Source organism: Haliaeetus albicilla, chromosome 11 (assembly GCF_947461875.1).
Source record: "Haliaeetus albicilla chromosome 11, bHalAlb1.1, whole genome shotgun sequence".
Taxonomy (NCBI): domain Eukaryota; kingdom Metazoa; phylum Chordata; class Aves; order Accipitriformes; family Accipitridae; genus Haliaeetus; species Haliaeetus albicilla.
In genome coordinates, this window is record NC_091493.1 from 23,226,303 (window position 1) to 23,246,423 (window position 20,121).

General features: G+C 36.4%; 1 protein-coding gene across 2 annotated transcripts in view; it reads right to left on the reverse strand.

The window, feature by feature from the left end:
- The window catches only part of PDE6C (phosphodiesterase 6C), a 30,261-nt gene extending 11,049 nt beyond the window's left edge, over positions 1 to 19,212 (reverse strand). For both annotated transcript variants that reach the window (XM_009929017.2, XM_069796626.1), the window contains exons 1-13: positions 18,525 to 19,212; positions 7,446 to 7,598; positions 7,241 to 7,330; positions 6,868 to 7,008; positions 6,243 to 6,317; positions 6,090 to 6,154; positions 5,912 to 5,978; positions 5,118 to 5,165; positions 4,770 to 4,919; positions 3,942 to 4,085; positions 3,791 to 3,859; positions 576 to 722; positions 84 to 191 (exon numbers count right to left, since the gene is read on the reverse strand). In XM_009929017.2, the coding sequence (XP_009927319.2) occupies positions 84 to 191; positions 576 to 722; positions 3,791 to 3,859; positions 3,942 to 4,085; positions 4,770 to 4,919; positions 5,118 to 5,165; positions 5,912 to 5,978; positions 6,090 to 6,154; positions 6,243 to 6,317; positions 6,868 to 7,008; positions 7,241 to 7,330; positions 7,446 to 7,598; positions 18,525 to 19,004 (1,737 nt within the window). In that variant the 5' untranslated portion in view covers positions 19,005 to 19,212. The remainder of the gene's footprint in view (positions 1 to 83; positions 192 to 575; positions 723 to 3,790; positions 3,860 to 3,941; positions 4,086 to 4,769; positions 4,920 to 5,117; positions 5,166 to 5,911; positions 5,979 to 6,089; positions 6,155 to 6,242; positions 6,318 to 6,867; positions 7,009 to 7,240; positions 7,331 to 7,445; positions 7,599 to 18,524) is intronic.
- Positions 19,213 to 20,121: the final 909 nt, after the last annotated feature.

The following is a 20,121-nucleotide window of genomic DNA, read 5'->3' on the forward strand; positions in this document are numbered from 1 at the left end:
GAAAACAGACAATTCTGAATTTTCCAGTTGGAATTGAAAGGAAAACTAAATAATGAATGTAAGGTTAATATTAGTAACATTACCATCAGCAGAGTAAACATTGTTTGTCCCACATTGAATCCATGTCGCCAGTTATGGTAAGTGATATCTCGATAACCCTTTCTGACTGTGTACATCCATCTTGTAAGGACCTATTATGAACAAAAGTGATTAAGGCTGTGCTGTTAATTGAAACTAAATGATGGAATTCCTATAAAATTACTGGAATATACTATGAAATTCCTGTAATAATGTGCAAGTTCTATGAAAATAATTGCTTTTCGTTGAATTAAACATGGAACCAGAAAATTGCTCTTATGTAAATGGATGTTGATTTAATTCCTTCCATAGCTCACACAATTTCAGAATTAGTTTTAAGCCTTTATGACAAATATGCAAATGTTTAATTAAGAATGGAAGATTGTTATCCATACCACTAATATTTTAGTGTTGCCTACTTCTATATTAAAGTACCTACAGTCAGCTATTTTTCTTCTATCTTAAAATAAATATAAACAAGACAAAATAAATCAGACCTCAGCTGGGACTTTGAACTTTTCAACAACATTTATCTCAAAGAACAGTCGTATTCCACATGTTATCAGGCCGTGCTCTGTAACGGGAAAGTCACTGAAGCGGAATTCATACAGTTCTAAATCTTTTGGATCAGGTAATTCTTCCTTCTGTTAGGAAAAGTCAAAAACACAAGGGTTTTTCTGGCAAGAACGAAGTTGGAAAAACTTTTTTATTTTCTTTTCTGACTTCAGTAGAAACGTTGCCTATGGACAGTATGCTTGCTATATCTTCAAAGGCCTCAGGTTTCAGTGCAAACTAATGCATATTAAGTTATGAAATAAAACCGTGATGCTGCTGGCTTTCTTCTCAAAGAGGATAGGTAAAAGTCTTAGCCAGGCAGTGTTTCTTCCTACTCTGAATTCCAACACAATCTGTTGTAACCATCTCAGTTCCTTAGTTCAGAAATCTCAGGCCTTGGAATTTCTCCTTCTTGGCATAAAATCCTATGATTCTCCCACTTTTAACCTGGTCTCAAGGCTGCAGTTCATCTTTTTCACAAACAAAATTATTCTTGTTAAGTGTTGTTCTTCTGGTTTGGATCTTATGAACAGTGATGAATATAGTGACCAAAACCAACCTGTCTAGAACAAAACATTTTTTACAGTAAAGTATAACAACAACATTTTTTTTAATAACAGAAGTCTTGCTTGCATGCCTACCTACCTACCCGTAGCTTTGTCTTCTCTTGGAGAGACTATAGGCAAGCAAAGATTCCTGTACATTTTTTAACCTCTGGAGTGCTGGTAGTTTGTTTCTGCTCTACAACCAACTCTAAAAATTAGTCTGTCCTACCTTGTCTCCTGTGACAGTCTCTCTTTTTCTGTGATAGTCTATATACACTTAATAGACAAACCTGTAAGGTTGATATGGCACACAGAGAGAGGACTGGAAAATCCTACAAGATCAGATGTAAAAATTCACAAATCTTATTTGTGTTCTTGTTTGTCTGCTTGCAGTAGATTCCTGACTGCTTGGCTCTTGAATGATCTCAGTATATGCATAAAGTAAAAATTGTTACGATGCTTAAATGTACAAAGCATTTAGTATTCATGGTTATTATGGCTTATTTAAAATCTGCTTACTTTTTAGTGCTGTAGTTGGTGGTGATTTTGTCCTAGTAATTGCCTTTCTATAGTTTAGAACAGTAATTTCTGAACAATCCTGACTACTGATTAAATGAGGGATCATTCCAGAAGCAGTGAGCTGTATAAGTGCATAATCTTTTCCTCACATACTAAATTTCATTAGAAGCTGTCTGGATGCCACTCAGGGATTTTTCTCTCTCTGAAGGGCAGGTACAGACCATATACTGAATTCTAAAATGCAGAGGATACAAAAGTTAAGAAGCCTGTATTAATTTTAAATTGCCTATTTTGTATACATTATATAGATTCACATTGAATAGCCTAACTGGTAATAGCGATATGAGTGAACTGCTCTATAACACTTTTCATCTGTATATCCCAAAGCCTAGGGAGAGCAGTATTGTATTTTAAACAATGAGCCCCATTCCAAATAAGAATTAATTCAGGGACGTCTGATGCAACATAAAAAATAGATTATATTATGATAATGACTCCCTTCCTCCATAGTAGCCTATAAATAATCTCCATTTTACGGATAAGGAAAAAAAATGACTGAATGTATGCATCTATTTCAATAAATAAGGCTGAACTTCCATGCAAAGGTATTTCCTTCTGCCTGGGATTTTCCTTTATATTTACTCTGATCTGAGGTCAAGGACAAGGAAACCTGAAGCAGTGGTGTTTTAAGACCCATTACTTTGTGAATCATCAGATCTAGAAACACCTGCTTTATCCCATTAGCTATCTGGGATTCCAGGTCTTATAATAGGATAAAGCATTTGCATGTAGCCTTGGAAGTGCAAAATGTATTAGGCCTTTGAATTTGTGACTCCACAATGTTGAGAGAACTCACTTAAATTGCTTTTTGGAGATTTAAAAATTCATACCAATATTATGTTGTTACATTTGGAGCCTGTTCCATAATAATCACTTGTTGCTCTACTAGTAGAGAGATTTTATAATGTTTATCTATTAATTTTTGCAATTCTTCATGCAGCTAAATTAAATTTACTTTAAAAGGTATGTGAAGCTACACAAGGTCTGTTAATGTTCTGTGGTTTCACCACTTGTAAGCTGTGTGAGCATCTGTTTTCTGGGAGCCAGTAAAACCTTAACACCATTTCATTCCAGCATGTACATGCACATAACTAAAAATAGTTCAATGAGATCTTTTCCCTGTGACTATGTCTACATTAGGAAATGTGGTGTAATTGGAGGAAATATGTGAAGTGGCTGGCACTGGAAGTCAACCAATTTGTGTGTATTTGACCTTTTTTAATTCAGCCTAGCTCTGTTTTGATCCATTAACAGTGGCAGTTCATTTAGTGTTTTCCTGGAGTGCATCTTTGAGTTTTGTTTCAGATAAAGTAAGCCAGTGCATGTGCTCCAGGACTGCTCCACAAGAAAAAATGAAGTGCACTAAGTGGGCACAAACAGGAGTTTTCCTCCAAAAAGGCACTCCCTTTCTAGACTGAAATACTAAGGCAGCCAGAGGACTGCACAGTCTGGAAGAGAAAGTGACTCATTTTTGGTTTAGTAGTAGCAGAGTTTAAAACTCTGATTAGGTCAAATCTGTTTCATCACTGTGAAGTCACTGATCACTGTCTTTGGACCTCTCTGCCTAAGAAAATGCAGGAAAATTAATCTGAAAGTAGGTTAGTTCCACTGCACACTCCTACATGTGTTCTCTTACTCAGAATGAAAGTGACCTTACATTAATGTCCCTTCCTTTATTTTCAAAATTAAATAAATTCAATTATATACATAGCACTGTCACCATGGATATTTAAAGAAGTTAAACACATTAAATGTTAATTCATATAAACATTTCTATATAACTCTGACTATCCAAGTCTGTTGACACATATCTGGGACAGAATATTTCCTTGTAGGTGACAGTGGGGTCTGTACATAGAAGAACTGAAGAAGTTGAAGATGTATGATTAGATCAACTCCACCTAGCTTGTGGAACTGATAGCTAAAATCAATTGTATTAATCAGGATTTGGTTACACACAACTTCTTCTATAGTGAGAACACATTACAATCTGATATAAACACGCCACCAGAATTTTCAGTTTAATGACTTACCAAAATCCTGATAAGATCCTTTTGATCACATTCTTCTATACTATTGACGTTTAATTTCTCCTTGTATTTCTAAAACCAAAAATGAGTACGAAATTCAGTTTTTGTGTAGCACATTTTCTACTTTAATTTTATGACTATGGGCAAAACTTACCAGTATAGATTCAACTTCAGAAGGGGTGGCCTTTGTCTGGTACATAAGCATTTCCTGAGCAATGTCTTTTCTGTTTTCAAGCTTGTTCATTTTGTCATAAGTGTCAGTATTTAAAACAGACCACCCCAGGAACTGTGTAAGAGTCTGGAACAAAGACAAGCAAAGCAGACATGACACCATGACAATAAAATTAAACTGACAATTTGAACTTACTTTTCTTAAACTCCAGTTTCTGGTAGTGCCCTTTGAAAAGCAATGTGTAACCCTACTTGTTAGAGGCTTTTACCTTCCATCAACAGGTTCTGTTAGCACCTCACAGCTTTTAATGACATTGTTTGTCTCAACCTAGTAATTAGGGGCCCATATTCCCACTTTGTATACAGAACCGTGAGGCTTATGAAGCTTAAGGTAGCTGAGTGGACTTGGGTACACTGTGTAGCATCTTATCTTGCCTAAGTACTTGTGATCATGAATGCTCTGGGAACTCCCATGATCACAGGCATGATATCCATTGGCAAGCAGCATGCCATACTTGCTTACCCACTGCTAATTAGGAGATGCTGACTATCACTAAAAAGTCAAATGATTAAAAATAAAATTTTATCTGACTTTTGTTCATTCTTGGAATGTAAATGATCTCTCATAAATTTTCAGGTTTATAGCAGGAAATAAAATTTCTGATTCTTAAGAAACTGTAAAGATAGACATTTTGCCAGATGTTAATATAGCCTATTTGAAAATTTTTAAACATTTTAAAATTACTTTTTAGAATAATATTTTTATTAACATCATATGGGTCCTTAAAGCCTCTAATCCTGTTAAGCTTACTTCAATGATCTGTTCATCATACTCATCAAAAGGTTTTCCATCTTTCCTATTGTAAAATGTTGCAACTCCCACAATTTCTTCTTTTTTGTTGACAATAGGCAATGACAGGACATTTTTGATAACCCATCCAGTCTCATCCACTGGTCCCTTCTGTAGGAAAGCCAAAGAACAGGAAATGTCGTGTATTTCTTTGAAAGTAGTAATACAGATATTGATACAGGCAATGTAACACTAAGACCCATGCGTCACAAACAAAAGAGAAATTATTTATGTAATCAACTGTATAACTAATTGGTGGAAAGCATATTTTTCTACAATATCTATAATTATTAACATTACTGGAATTACCTGAAATGTGAAATATTCATCGGCTGGTGCATTCATCATGTTACAAATCTGCAGCATAAAGAAAAGGAGAGATTGTTTAAATGGAGTATAATGTGCACCAAGACTTGGCCTAATATTTTAAAAAGGCATATTTATTTTCTAAACTGACAACAGTGAGCACCCTAGTTAGCTACAGAAATTAAAACTGTTCCTATTAAATTAGATGTGGTTATTCTAACAGACATCATTCTGGAGTGCTTGTAGCAAAGTCCCTCATGTATGATCTCTCACAGTACATAAGCATAATGGTCAAGAAAATCACTTGCAGTTTAAAATGGCATGGGGGTTTATAGAAAGAAATAACTAAGGGCCCTGTCCTTACTGCTATTAAAAATGCCATAGGATTACTAATAACTGTCATACATCACAACTTGGAATTACGTATATTGTCTATGCAAGAAGAGATAAGAAAAAAAGAAAATTTTAAAACCGTGTATATGATGGTTTTTGACTTTGACATTTTGTTGTGAGACTTAGTTAGCACACCTGGAAAGTGACATCAGATGCACACATTATTCCTCCAATGTCACCACAATCAGAGGAAAATTTTCCTGATGTTTTGGCTGTTTCTGCTGAAGGCTTGTCTCCATTCAGACTACTGATTCACACGATTTCACTGGGAACCAATGACACTGGAAGCAGCACAGTATTTTTGTAGAGGTTTTTGGTTGTGGGGAGGTTTTGGATTTTTTTTGTTCAGTCAGAAGAACTGCATGAACTAAAGCTTTTTGGTTTTACATTTGCTATGAACTTACGAATCCATTTTCAGCAACATATGTTGGCAATCCACTGACAAGACACCAGTGATCTGCTGGAGGTGACCTTTAGAGAGCGAATGAGATTAAATTATTTCTACAATACAGACATGTTATTATTCTATCCCAGCAATATATCTAATTACCACACATTCACAGGCTGCCAATGAATACTCACGGAATTACTTTGATTTCTTCTTTTCCATGTAAAATATAGTCAATAATCTTATAAAAGTTGACTTCCTAAATAAAAAGAGAAAAACATGTTGGTGACGTGTACAACCTCAATGTCAAAATTAAGATTCATAAAAAGAAAAATTAATATCCTCACTCGTCCATCAGGCGTCTTGGGGCCTTTGTAAGGCTCTGCCTCCCCCAGCCGGATTGGCCACTCATCATAGAACTCCTGAGAAAAAGATACACAAGGTTTAGCAAAAAAAAATCTGTTCTGTGTTCATAGATAACATGACATCTGTGGATAGCAGTTGTGTTTTTCCTTCACCATAGCTGTACTATGGTCACATTTCAGACAATATTAAGAAAACATTGTTAAATATATTCCAGGCAAGAAAGGTTTGCCAGTAAATTGCAGGTTAATCTGAAGCTTACCTGTGGATGGTTGTACAGCTTAATTGTTGTTTTAGAAGGCAGGTATTAATAAAACAATAATCAGACCTGCACTTCTGTCTTCTACCCTTTCTCACATGGAATTATTAATATGAAAAATTACACAATTAGCCTTTATGTTCATCATGGTTGTATCCTTTGCCATGCTTATATTTTGTAATTTGGTTAGATTTTATATAAATTATCCCGGAGGCTTAGAAAGCATGGTACTTTGTATCTTGGAGAGACATGCACTAGAAATATGCAGAACAAGTGAATTAGAAGGATGAATTTTATAACTTAAAGTTAGGACTAGCAAATTTCTAGCAAGTAGGCAAAATGATTGTTACCTTCTCTTTAGTCATGTCGAGCAGACCAACAGAGTATCTTTCACAATTCAAATACATTCGAATAGTATACAGTGCTTTGTGAAACTGCCGTTCTATATCTGTTAGCTCTTCAAATACTTTGTTGGCAGACCACAAAAGCATCTATTTACAACAAAAGAGAAAGAGGGTAAATGTTCACAACAGTAAGAAAACATAAACATAGGAATCCTAGGCATTCCAGAATAAAATTATAAGGTGCATTACCATTTTCAAATAAAAAAAAATTAAATAGATGCTATTCTTAGTTCAATAAGCTTGCAAGAATATAAAATAGTGGGAATATTAATGGTTTCACACAAAAACAAAGTATTATCATTAACAAATTCTTCTATACCTGACTTCTTCGGGATTCAATATTGTAGAGATATGTCGTATGATGATGTCTTAGGACCAAAGATATAAAATTGAGGTATTTTTTAAATACCTAAAAAATGACAAAGAGCAAAAATAAGACAAAGGTATCAAATCAAGAGGTAGATTCACTCAAACTACTTGTTGAACTAACAGCTGTACTGTTGTGTGACATTTGAGGTTATTACCTCTTCATCCTCTTTTGAGAACTCAGTGGCATTTAATTTGTTGAGTGCCATCACAACAGCAAGCACCTCTTTACCCTGCATAATTGGGGTTGCCAACATACTGATTGTTGTATAACCAGTTTTTTTGTCCATAAAGTCAGAAAAATGGTTGTTCTGAAAGAAAAGAAAAAAAACACCAAACCACAAATGAAACACATAACAATTAGTTACACGCCAAGAGGAAATTATCATTTCATTTGATAATTTATGTTTGCAATGCTATTAGCACAGTTTCACAGTGTGGTAGGTTTATACTCACAAAACCCATTATCATTATTTAACTCAATCTTGCAGAGTTATATGTACAAGCTTAACTTAGGCATTGCTTATGAATATAGCTTCTGAAACCAAGATCTGTGCAGTTCTTATTAGAATGATGAGGAATTTGAGGAATTAAAAATATGAGAAAATCTAGAATAAAGGAGAAAGTAATGTGACTTTGTGGCTACCTGAGATTCTAATACATATGGCTTGCATGTAAGAGAATTACTTCATAGCTATGTTAATATTTATTGTTATTATTTAATTATTTCTGGAGATAAAATTCATGATACTGCCCCGTCACACAATGTTTAAAACTACCGTCTGTCCTGAACGTATATGGCTAAAAATGCTTCAGGCAGAGAGGCATCCCCAGCAGGTATGCATCTGGCTGAGCTGTTCCTTACTCCTTCCTGTCTGACAGATTCCCATTCCTGCTGCTCCCAGCCCAACATGGTCTTCTGGTGAATGGGAGGGTGTAGGACCAGGGGGATCAGGATGCAGAGCTGCTTTTGTTGGGTGTGTGGTCCTGTGGGAAGGAGACCATGTGATTGTTGAATAAGCCACAACTAACTAACTACCCCAGCAATTTCATCCTTGAAACCAAATGCTGAGGAAGGTTTAGTAAATGCTATTCTTTCAATTCTTTTATGTAAAAAATACTGGGAAGCTAGTTCATGTTTCATTAAAACTGTTTCGTTTCTTCATATCAAAGAAATTCTTGGTGTTTTCTTTGAAATGCTTCAGTGTTCTCTTTAATTTAAAAAAAGGGATTTGAAATTTGTCAGGGAAATCTGTTTGTCAAAGGTGGTTGTGTTTTGTGTTGTTCTTACAACATTACATCTAAATGAACTGAGTTATGACTTGGGGGATTGAAATCTGTCCATATGTGCATACTGAGAAGTGACATGGTTCTACTAAGCAGCTAAAAGAGCCAAACTCTGTCTTCACTGAGCCTTTTCCATCCCTTCGCATCTGCCTCTGCTAACAAGTCAGTGCTCAAACTTCTTCAGAGATGGGCACTCAAGTCCTGGTCTACAGTCAAAGGCAGACTCTCCCTGAATTTCCTTTAACAGGTCTGCTTCTAATTTCTCAAGGTGATGAGGGGTTGGTGCTAAATGAGAATGTCAAGAAGTGGCGAGTGGCCTGGTAACCAAGGAAGGTCGGACTACATTGTAACACCATGGATAGGAATGGCAACCGGCCAGAGAGACACCAAAGGAGTCCTGTTTTAAGGACATCCACCCAGAACCAAGATTCCCAAACCTTACCAATCGCCTGCTGTTAGCAAATGTTTGTAAACCCACTTATAAAGTGACTGACCTGTTACTGCATGTCTACCCACAGAGCTGATACATATTACTGCTGTTAATTACTGCGTTAGCTTAGGCAGCCAAAATCTGCATGGTGGATCTCAAGGTGTCTTCCTTGCTGATGGGCTGGACCATGTTGCAGGATGGCACATAATGGAATTTCTGCTTTCATAAATTATACACAAAGCTACTTAAACAAAAAAAAACATTGCAGGATGGCACATAATGGATTTTCTGCTTTCATAAATTATACACAAAGCTACTTAAACAAAAAAATCCCAAACATTTTCTAGGTTGTAAAATCAAGCATGAAAAAGCTAGGAAATGCCAGAACTGAAATTGTTTGTCTACTACTTGGATCTTTCCTCTTAATTTCTTTTTTTCCCCTCTTCCCTCTAGCAATTGTTTCTGCTATATGTTGAATTTATAGCCTATACAACCCTGAGAAGGTAGACTGGATTTTATTATGTCTTCAAAATATTAGGTTGTGGGTTTTTTTTCCTTCAGTTCTTCATAGCTTTTAGACAGCCCATCTTTTACATTTGCATTTTAGATTTCCTTCTAGGACTGCATTTCTGTGCAAGGAATTAAACGTGTGGAAGTAACTCTGAAATGTCTTTTCTATATTAACAGACTGGGCTGTCTTATGGAGAATTGATTTTCTTAAAGACAGCCTGCGTAACCCCCATAAGTCACATTGAAAAGAATAAAAGTAACCAGTATGTTTTCTCTGTAGTTCAATGTATCAGGCTGTATTTGGGTCCCTGGAAAGTGTAGCCAGTTCCAAATATATCATCCAGGTGAAGAGGGGATGCTTCCTCCGTTTTTGTCAAACTTTCCCTGAGTAGCTGTTTTCTGTTTTTCTCGGAGAAAGGTATAGGGGTATCTCATTTAACAGACATCCAGGGGAGATGCCGGTCATTCTGTCTGTTCTAAGAATCAAATACTGTCCTGCAGTCTGCTTAAAAAGTATGTTATTACAAGGAAATATTTTGTTTTCTCTGAGATGTATTACCTATTGACACAACCATTCTGGTTTTGGGTGTGGTTTGTGGCTTCAGTAAAAATTTCTGAATCTCTGACTGTTTTAGCCATAAAAATAAAGTAAATCAGATACTTTGACCCCATTTTGTAGCCTCACCAAGAGCACCTAGCATGATGGTGAGGCCCAAGTTCCTGCTTTTAGAGCACTGTATGCTGCTATGAGAGAATAAATAAAAATTTGAGACACTCCTGGATTTCTGAATATGTAAAAGGGACCTGTACACACCAAGTGAGCTGAACCAGCAGGACACAGCTGCTGAGTCTTAATTTGTTTAATAACTCCAGACTGAAGGTACAAGCAGTGGTGTTCAGAAGTGTTCAGAAGAAGCACTTTGGTGATACAATTTTTGCCGAGGATAGGAAAATTATAATGTAAGTCTGTGTTAATAAACAAAAAGTTCAGTAAACACAAGCTATCCTGAGTTCTGCCTAGACAGTGCAATGCAGAAAGATATAAATACCTCATAACACATCATTGACAGCATTCCCACAGCATATAGAAGGCTCCTATCACACATGATTTGCATATACAATCAAAAATTTATGCTTAGATTTAGGCTTTTCATTATTGAATATTTTGCACATAACTGGTAGGTGTTTTGAAGCTTTCATTTCCAATCGAGGTTTTAAAATATTTTCTCTTCAGAAAATAAGCTCCTTTTGTTTTCAAAGAAAATCACTTTTCACAATGTCTGGAAAATCACATTCATAGACATATAAGCCAGAAATGTGCTCTGCAGTACCAGAGCCAAAAGAGCATCTTGGTGCTCCCATAAATATATGAGTGTGGACACTTAGTCTATTTGAACCTGATCTTATGAATCCAACCATCGTTTAGAGCAATGTTGTGAACTTTCAGCTCTCAGTTAAATCATATAATAGGCTTTAAAAAAAAAAAAAGAGGGAAAGGCAATCTGTTGATAACTCCCCAACTGTAGTACATTTGGAAGCATTTTCTACTAGCTCCATTTAAAGCTAAGATACCTAACCATTTACTGTACAATGATGGGTGCTGTAGATATATCCTAAGATGTGCAACTTGTCCTGGATTTGCACTAAGCTAGCACCAGCATACAGAAGTGGAAAATCAGGATGCCTCTTTGTGTTCATCTTTCTGAGACAGGTGATAGAAGGTAACTGGAGAGGGTTTGGCAGGCTACTATACACTAGCCTACTTGGATCTAGCCTATACACTTGAAATTAGTAGCTAATTCATGTTTCTTGATTCTCTAAACCATGACACCAGTTTTATCTCACTGTAACTTACCAACACTACTAGACATTATTATTATAAATCTCTTACTAATGTAATATTAATATAATGTTCTATGTTTAGATTATTTGGCCTCAAGTTTTCAATTTCTTTAAGTTTTATAAGCCTGATTTCCACCTCATAACTACCAGTGGAATTTACTAAATTAGAAGTCACTGTTGTGAAAACAGTGTGGTTACACCTCTGTGAAAGGGAAAAATAAGGCCATTCTTTCTAAAAATAATTTTTATTTTCCTCATACAGCAGCTACAGATAAACTTGCTTACTGAGACTATACCATATATGATTCTGAATTGTAGCTACACAACTGTAAGTTCACATCCATAGTAAGGTAAAATAAATATAAAGGAGAAACTCACTCCCCTGGGAACCACAGGCATTTCAAGAAGAAAGTTAATTTTAAAAGACTACTTAAGCAGATAATACTTTATGATTATGTAGTTTGGTTTTTAAAAATATCAATGTTACTTTATAGTTTCTGAAAAGTTCTTGTTGATGGACTGCCCATAAGAAGGAACCATCTTGTGTCTCTCTTATTTCATGGCTCTCCCTGCAGATCTCCATTCCTTCCTTGGGAGTTATATGTTCTTCTACATCTCCTTCTACCAGTTTTTAAAGACCTTGTTTCCTTCATGATGAATTCTCCTTCATTGGCTAGTTTTAGATATCCCACAATTCTTTAAGCAAACTATGAAAAAGAGCTCTGTAAAAATTTCTAACCTTTCACAGGCTTTATTCTATGCCAAGCTTAAAAAGCAATGAAGACCATCATTTTAATGTTCATTGAACCATCCTACAGTATTTAATAAAGGAAGTACATCTTCCAATTCATAATGTTATCTTGGGATTTGCTACACTGTCCTCCAGAACACCGAGCTAAACCTTGAACATTTCTGATGGGATTAATGGCAAAATGCAGCCTGAGGCAAGTGAGTTTGACACTATTGGAAACTCCAGGTCAAAGTGTCCGGTGTAAATTATTTCTTGAGTGTAAATTTGATCAGAAAATGCAAAAACTACTGTCAGTAATGAGACAGCGTAACCCTTGTTAATTTGGGTTCCATTGCACATGTAGAAGTATGTAATTTGTACAAATGCAGGAAAGACAGAGAAACGGAGAAGTGTGAAAAGCAACTCAAAATGAAAGTATAAGGGAACAAGGATCCCTCTTCCCTGTTCAGCTAGTCAGGGTGACGATTCACTCCTCTGGTTGATTTGAGGTAATAGGAACAGCAGCTCAAAGTTGTTAGTACCAAGGCTTCTCACACCTCCAGTATACTTGCTTATTCCCAATTGCTTTTAATTTGGCACACCATCAGCATCTTCATTACACATGTGGTTTGAAATGTTAGGAAATGAGACCTCCCCATAAACCTTTGCTTCCTTGACTGGGGGCCTTACTAGCAAGCAGCATGATGTTGTTTTGTTCACGTCCCACAGATGACATTTACACCTTGGTTTTCATATCACCATCATCATTACTCCCATTCAAAAAACTCTTCCTGTTCCTTCCTTGTTGCATTGACTCCAAGTGACCTGTCAGTACCTGCTGTGCAGCCTACCTCTCCATTTTGAGTTTGGCGAAGTGCCTCAAATATCACAGTTAAGGAGAAGTGATAAGACTTAATCCTGCAGCTGAGGTGGTAGTGGCAAGAGAGCAGATGCCTATTTTCCTCCACCTCTTTCCCCTTATAAAGCATAGAGGAAGAATGGCTTTTTGGGACCCCTTGCAGTATTGACTACTTTGCTCCTGTTGGGCTGGAGGTTCTGGGTTGGATAGATGAGCTCAGACTGGTCAAAATACATCATCCTTTGGATGTGTGATGACCAGGAGTGGGTCTGGAGCACTATTGGAACACGAACCACAGGAACCTCTGACATCATGAGCTGGTGTCACACTTTCATCATTATCACACATTTCTTTGCACGATCTTTACATGTTTTTGTTTTTCTTCCTGGTAGCCCTGCAGTATTTTCTCCTTTTCCTATTTTGTTCTCCCACTGACTGTCTTGTCTTGGCTCAGATTTCTCAAATAAAATTTTTACCACTGAGTAGGTAGTATTGGCATGCTGTATTGCTTCATCTCTTATTTGTGCTTATCCTAATTTCAACTGACAAATGTTTTTGTTTCATAATGATATGATTGAGTATGAATGGAAAATAAAAAGCACATACCATCAGCTATGAAAATGTCATCAGTCTGATTCAAAACCAAAACCAATTAGCTAAATGAATTGGCTATTCATTAGGCCACACACAAAAATCATGTGTTGTCAGGGATGTAAAACAACTGCATTTTGACATGTAACTTACTAGCATTACAGAACAAATTGACTTTGGTATCTTCAAGATCACTAGAGTTCTGAAACTGAATCAAGTAAAAATTAATATATATTTAACAGCATTTGGGGGTTGAACTTTTCAGTCATGTCACTGAAACATGTGTTTGTTATTTGCTGTATGTAGTGGCTATTTTGCAACCTTTTGAAATGGAATCTGTATTATATTGCTTTAAGTATTTTTTTCACATAAACCAAAATTAGGCTAAAAGGAAGCTTTTCATTTCAATTTTTAATGTTCATTTTTTCCTCAATTTTTGGAGCTTTCTTCTTTTAACACAAATTAATTGAAGGAAAGAATTAAAGGTTTGGGTTTTTCTTCTGGAAGGCACAACTAATAGAAATTTGTTCCTGTGTTAAAATTTCTTGTGAGTTGACTGAATCTTTGTCTTTATAACAGATTGGAACACATTTCCATTTTTTCAGTTAACATTTACTATATTGAGTGTGAGTTTATGACAATTTGTTTTTTATTATCAAGATGATAAGATAAAATGGAGGAGCAGACATTAACTTTTACAACACAAGTTCTTCCCAGGTAAAAGGCTACCTCTCCATTTTTTCCCCATTTTTAGTTTATCTTGGGATTGTTTCTTTCAATTCTCATTACTTTCCAGACATTCAGGAAGGCAATACTTTCTGTAGCATTGTGTATCTTTGCTCTCATTTCTTCTCATCTTAACACCTCTGAGTTTGTTTCTCAAGAACTTCCCTCTAAAATTATTTTAACAATCTTCCTCTGGCCTTTTTTAACATACTCTGCCTTGTCAATATGTTGGATATTTGGGTTTCTTCTCCAAGATCACATTGTGAGGGGACTAGCAGAACATGAGTTAAGAACTGAGACATCTTATTAGCAAGTGGCTGTCCTGCTACCCGCTCCACCACAAAGTGACTCCATTCTTTCCATTTTCAGGGCAACCAGTTGTGTCATTGACCATCTTGCTCTCTCCTGTGTTTTCCCACTGCTTCGTGTTTTTGACATGGATGCATCTGATTCCAGCAACGTTTTCTTGCCCTAGGAGGGAGTCTAAGACTACCTCCTGGTCCCAGGACCACTGCTGTGTGTTACCAGAGCAACTGTTTACACACAGCAGCTGGACAACAGTTCGGTGTCCAGGTCTCCTCACTGCCACATGAGAGTTTGAACCACTAAGCTGCAAAACTATGCTTTCCCATGGCTCTCTTCTCTTCCCTCTTCAAATAATATTTATTTTATTTTACAACTTGGTGTAGATTCAAGAAAAGGGATGGAGTGTTTCTTCTTCTGGCACATTCCCATGAATCTGAAACTCCTGTCACTTCAGCTAAGCCTGGAATTAAAGTCCCTTCCATCCTTGCATTAAAGAGAAGTAGAGCTCCCACAAAAAAAAGACTCATGCAAACTGAAGCTGGATCAGTTTACAAAGGGATGATACAAGTGTTTGCAACTTGCAGATGTATTTAAGTTGTTTTCTATCATAGGTTTCCAGTGGTTAAATTAGATGCCACAACAATCACTGCTCTGGCTCCTTAATCTGAGTTGGAAGCACCAGAATCTCTCCACACTGTTGTTTCTTCAGTTCACTTCACTGGGGGTTGTGGATTCCAGTGCAGGACCTCTAAAAATGAGGGCTTGTTATTTCAGTGTCAGAACTGTTCAGTCCCTTTATGGATCTAATCCAAAAGCCTTCACTTCTTTTGAAGCATTTTTTCACCATTTATATAATTTTATACTCTAGTATAACGAGGAATATTATTTCTTGAGTTTCCAATCCTCAGTTAAATCTTTGTTCAAATATCTCTGAATTAAAAGGAATAATGCAATAATTTAAATACACGATGGATTAAAGCAAATATATATAGTCTTCATTATTGGTTCTAACAGGCTGAGAATGTGAGACTTAGATTCCCCAGAAGACATGCTCCTTGTTTAACTATTTCTTAGTTCTTAGTTTTATTTGGAATAATGCCTTAGCAAAAGTTGTAAGGTAATTGTGCTCTTCTTTATTATGTTGTCTGTGTTATCAGTTAATATATAAAGAATACTAATGGCCATATCAAATTTTACGCAGTCTATATTTTAGTTTGCAATATTTGAGTCACATACTCTGCCAAACCCTGGGAATAATGTGAGGCAAATTATTAGGGTAGTGGTCCTGTCTGGCCTCCTATTTCTCACTACTATTAAATCCTGGATTAAACACCATTAGCTCTCACAGTCAACAGGTCCATAATCTTGTGTGGAGACTGTTCTGGCTACTAAGTTAATTATGGAAGGTCTGTATCTTTTCCTCTGCTTTTCTTTTCTGAAGCATTAGTCAGGATGAGGAGCTTCCTCAGGTTTATTGGTACCTTTCCAGGTTGAAGAAGGAGATAATCCCTAAAGAACTGGCTACCAGGCACTAGAAGTGGAGTATTATGGTTTTTTTCAGTGATTTATTGCTGTTGTGATCTTTCATTACATTCACTCTTGTTTTAAAGGGGTGGTGACTGAAGCATGAAAATGTCTCACTGTGGGTTTGTCAATGTTGTCATGTACTTAAGACTTAACCACTATGCTGTTTGGATATGGATTGTGTCAACAATAGAAAGTGGTTAGACATGACATCTTTAAGGTACTATACCCATCGAGAATTATTGATTGTGCATTTTGTATTCTGACAAGGCAGTAGGGGCAAAATTCCTCTCTGGCTTAACTCTGCTTGTCATTTTTTGCTTAGGATTTGGGTAGCAGACAACCTAGTTTGAAGTGCATACAAAGTGACCTGAAAAATAATTATCCTTTCAAAAACATGATAAAGGCTTCAGTGGCTGCCTATTTCTGCTGCCATGGACTAACTATATTCCTTAAGTGTTACTGACTAAAGCTGCAGTTCTGGGTTCCTTATGGAGATAAAGATTCTGGTTACATTAGTGGGAGCTTTGCCTGTGTGAGGAGTGCGGATTTGGACACTTCACTTCTTGTACAAATAGAATGGAAATAGTGACAATTTTGAGACCTTTAAATAACAAATCTTGATCCCAGAGAAGTCTCTGGGAGTTTTGCAATTAACTTATAAAATGTCAATGTTTTGATGACATTTAGTTACCAAATGTGGATTAATGGCACTGTGGTTTAACTGAATTTTAAGTGTGGGCCTAATGGCATAGACCTCAGTAATCCTAAGAGAGTAAATGGGTGCCTAAGTAAAGATTACCTTAGAATGATTGAATAATAGCTGGACAGATATTCAGCTGACATGAATTAATTTATGAGTGCAAAATCTATACCTAGCAGGATTAGATGGACAGAAAGGTTCTCTTATTTAAGCATATTCAAATTACCTTTGTCACAAAATTTTGAACAAATCCCATTGCAGAACTATTTGGGCAGCCCTGCTCTGGGCACCTCTCACATAATGATATTAAGGAGCAGTGCAGTGTCTGATAGAAGGCACATCTTTCTTGATCCACCTGATCTTTTCTCATGTAATCAGCCTTATGAATTTAGAAGGATTATCCTCCAATCTCCCCATGTGGTGGTAAGAGGCAGTGAGTCAGATGCTTCTTGTCAGAACAGCAGCCATTGAAGAAAGCATCTTAGTGGTCAGTTAAAAATCAACTGATTTGTTTTCTCAAATCAGTCCTTCTTCTGTTTTCTCCCATGATTCCTACTTACATCTGAGGTAGTTTACTCTATATTGGAATGTTCTTTTTACATATATATATATGCATTTTCATTTGTTTCTGAGCTTTAAATGTAATGCTTTATTCCTTTATGTATCCCAACTTTTAACATGATAAAATACATTACTTTTTGTTTACCTCCTGGAAAACATAGATAATTGCAGTGTATAAAGATTTTTATTATTTACATTAAGCTTAGGACACTGAGGTGGTTTCCATCTCTAAAATGGCCCAGAATTTTAAATTGACTGTATAGATAATACTGAGAAGCCATACTGTCATCTTGTATAATTATCTTAGCTCCATTTGATTATGCTGAGCTTTTCCACATAAGGCTAAAAAGAGATGAAGATGTCACCATTTGATAATACAAGGTTAGCTATTTCTAAAGAAATCTACAACAACCAAAGCACATTTATGTTTCCCCATGTATTTCAGAGCAGTTTCTAAAGCAGTTCCCACTCATGCATGTTTAATTTGTTAGGTCACTCATAATTTTAATTAACATTTGTAATAACCCTTATCAGCACCATAACTAAAGAAGGTGATTCTGTGGAAATTCAACAGGAACTTTGAAAATGTCAGAGTAGCTCTGACTCATTAATCTTCTTCTATAGATGGTTCTGAACAAAAGCCCTGGATCTGGACATTATAAAAATTTGGAGCCATCTTAAATTCAAAGACAGACTTGAAGCTGAACATATAGGTTCACATCATCTTCATCTGGATTCATTCACCTACCTATAAAGAAGCATCCTCATTAAAAAAGCTGCAAATTAATTGTATTCAGAGGTGCATGTATGGCAGCATGGAATGATAAGGGAGAGCACTTGCAAGCCCATACTGGAAAACAGAATAGGAGCCTGCGTTGTTCAACAGAAACACAAGTACTTATTGGTCTCTATTAATTGAATATTCTCCTCCCTTATTGTAGTAAATTACATTACAACTATTGTGCAATGATACTGGAAGTATCCCACTAGGCTACATGGTGTGGTTCTATTGGATTTTAAGCAAACTCTGCTGCTGCTTTTCTCATGCTTTTGGCCTGGATTTCTTTCTCTGGGATGTTTTTGAAGAATGACTCTGTACCACAAGCCCTGTGCAGGAAACTGAGTAAGCAAATGCACAGAAACCCATTCCCCAATAGAAGTCACTTACCTTTTTCACATCAGGTATATTAAAAAACTTCTTGGTATGAGCAACCCATCCCGCTATCCCGATGTCCAGAGGAAAAACAGTCTCATTGTCTGGCTTCACCAAATTTTCCTCAAAGCTGGAAGTTGGAGTGACATTGAGAAGCCTGGTGGCTACCTCTGGAATACCATTTCGGGAACGACAAACAAACATACTACACCGATCAGCCGCCAGCAGCTGTGCCAGCCTCTGCAGGGCCTTGTGCACTATCTTTTCCATAGTGCCTCCTTCATCCTGGATTTCTGTTAGCAGCTCAAAAAGTATGTTACACTCCTCCAGACGGGACATGTCTTTGAAGCTGACTCCTTCCTTCACATCTCCAGGGCTCACTTTAAAGATGCTTCCCAGCACTTCTGCCCTCATTTTTCGGTCAAAATACTCCTTGGCAAACTGGGGGTTGTTCTCCAAGTATTTTTCAACGGCATCTTTATTCACCTCACCCATTTTTGCTGGATTGTTCTTAGGATTTCTTTTAGAACTGCATCACCATCAAAGCAGGAGTGGTAGCAAGAAGTCCTAACTTGATGCTAGTAAAAAACCAGTACTTTATACATATTGTATAGCTCACAGGCATAGTACATTCACCTTCTTCTGTGGCTTCCAAGCCTTCTGAAACTCTTGAGGTATGACAGAAGGCACTGGCTTAGCATCTTCTTAGTGTGAGATCTTGGAGACTGCTAATTAAAGAGATGTCAGGACACTAAACCCCTGAGCATTCTTAGCTCATAAATCCTAATGGAATCATTTTAGCATTTTAAACTAACCAATTAATTCTTAGACCTTATAAAATTGTCTGTTGTATAGATATGTATACCTGTATGTTCTCTCCTTCATTCACAGTATATGTACTCTACTATACAGACAAAAATTTCCATTGAAACTTAATATGAGGAATTCCACTTAGATACTTAGCCCACATTATACACGTGCACAGATGTACACACGTGTATTTATAAGAGGTACTTAAGCAGAGGAAAACAGAATGTTCCAGAGAGAATTTTTAAATTGCAAAAATTACTTTTTCTCAAAATAGTCAGGAGATGATTGAAATTGGATTACTACAAGTAAATAATTATGAAGCTATACATGCATAAAATAGGTGAAATCCTAAAGACCTTATAAAAGTCTGAGCTTGCTCAAGTGATTTACCCAGGTGAAGATGAAGTAAAAGAATTAGAATTTGAATCAGCACAGCCAGATATGATTTTTTTTTTCCAAAAATAGATAGCCTAAAGGAAAAAGTAAAATTAGAAAATGGCTTGAATTTAAATTGAGTTCAGGAGACAGTAAAATTTTTACTCTATAAGCATAAATAAACAGACAGGGTCCTGCAAGTAATGCAGTTTCTTTATGCCTTCTTCAGAAAAAGTGGGAGATCTCTGCTCTCTTAAATAGCAGAAAAATGGTAATAACTGACAGATAGCAGGCACAGAGGGAATCTTGAGTCTGGTTGTAGCTTTTTAACATGTTTGAAGTTTCCTACCATCAGAAGTTCAGCATTACTCACATGAATAGAAAAAGAATGATGAAAACTGTGTTGAATTTTAGGAGAAAACACCCC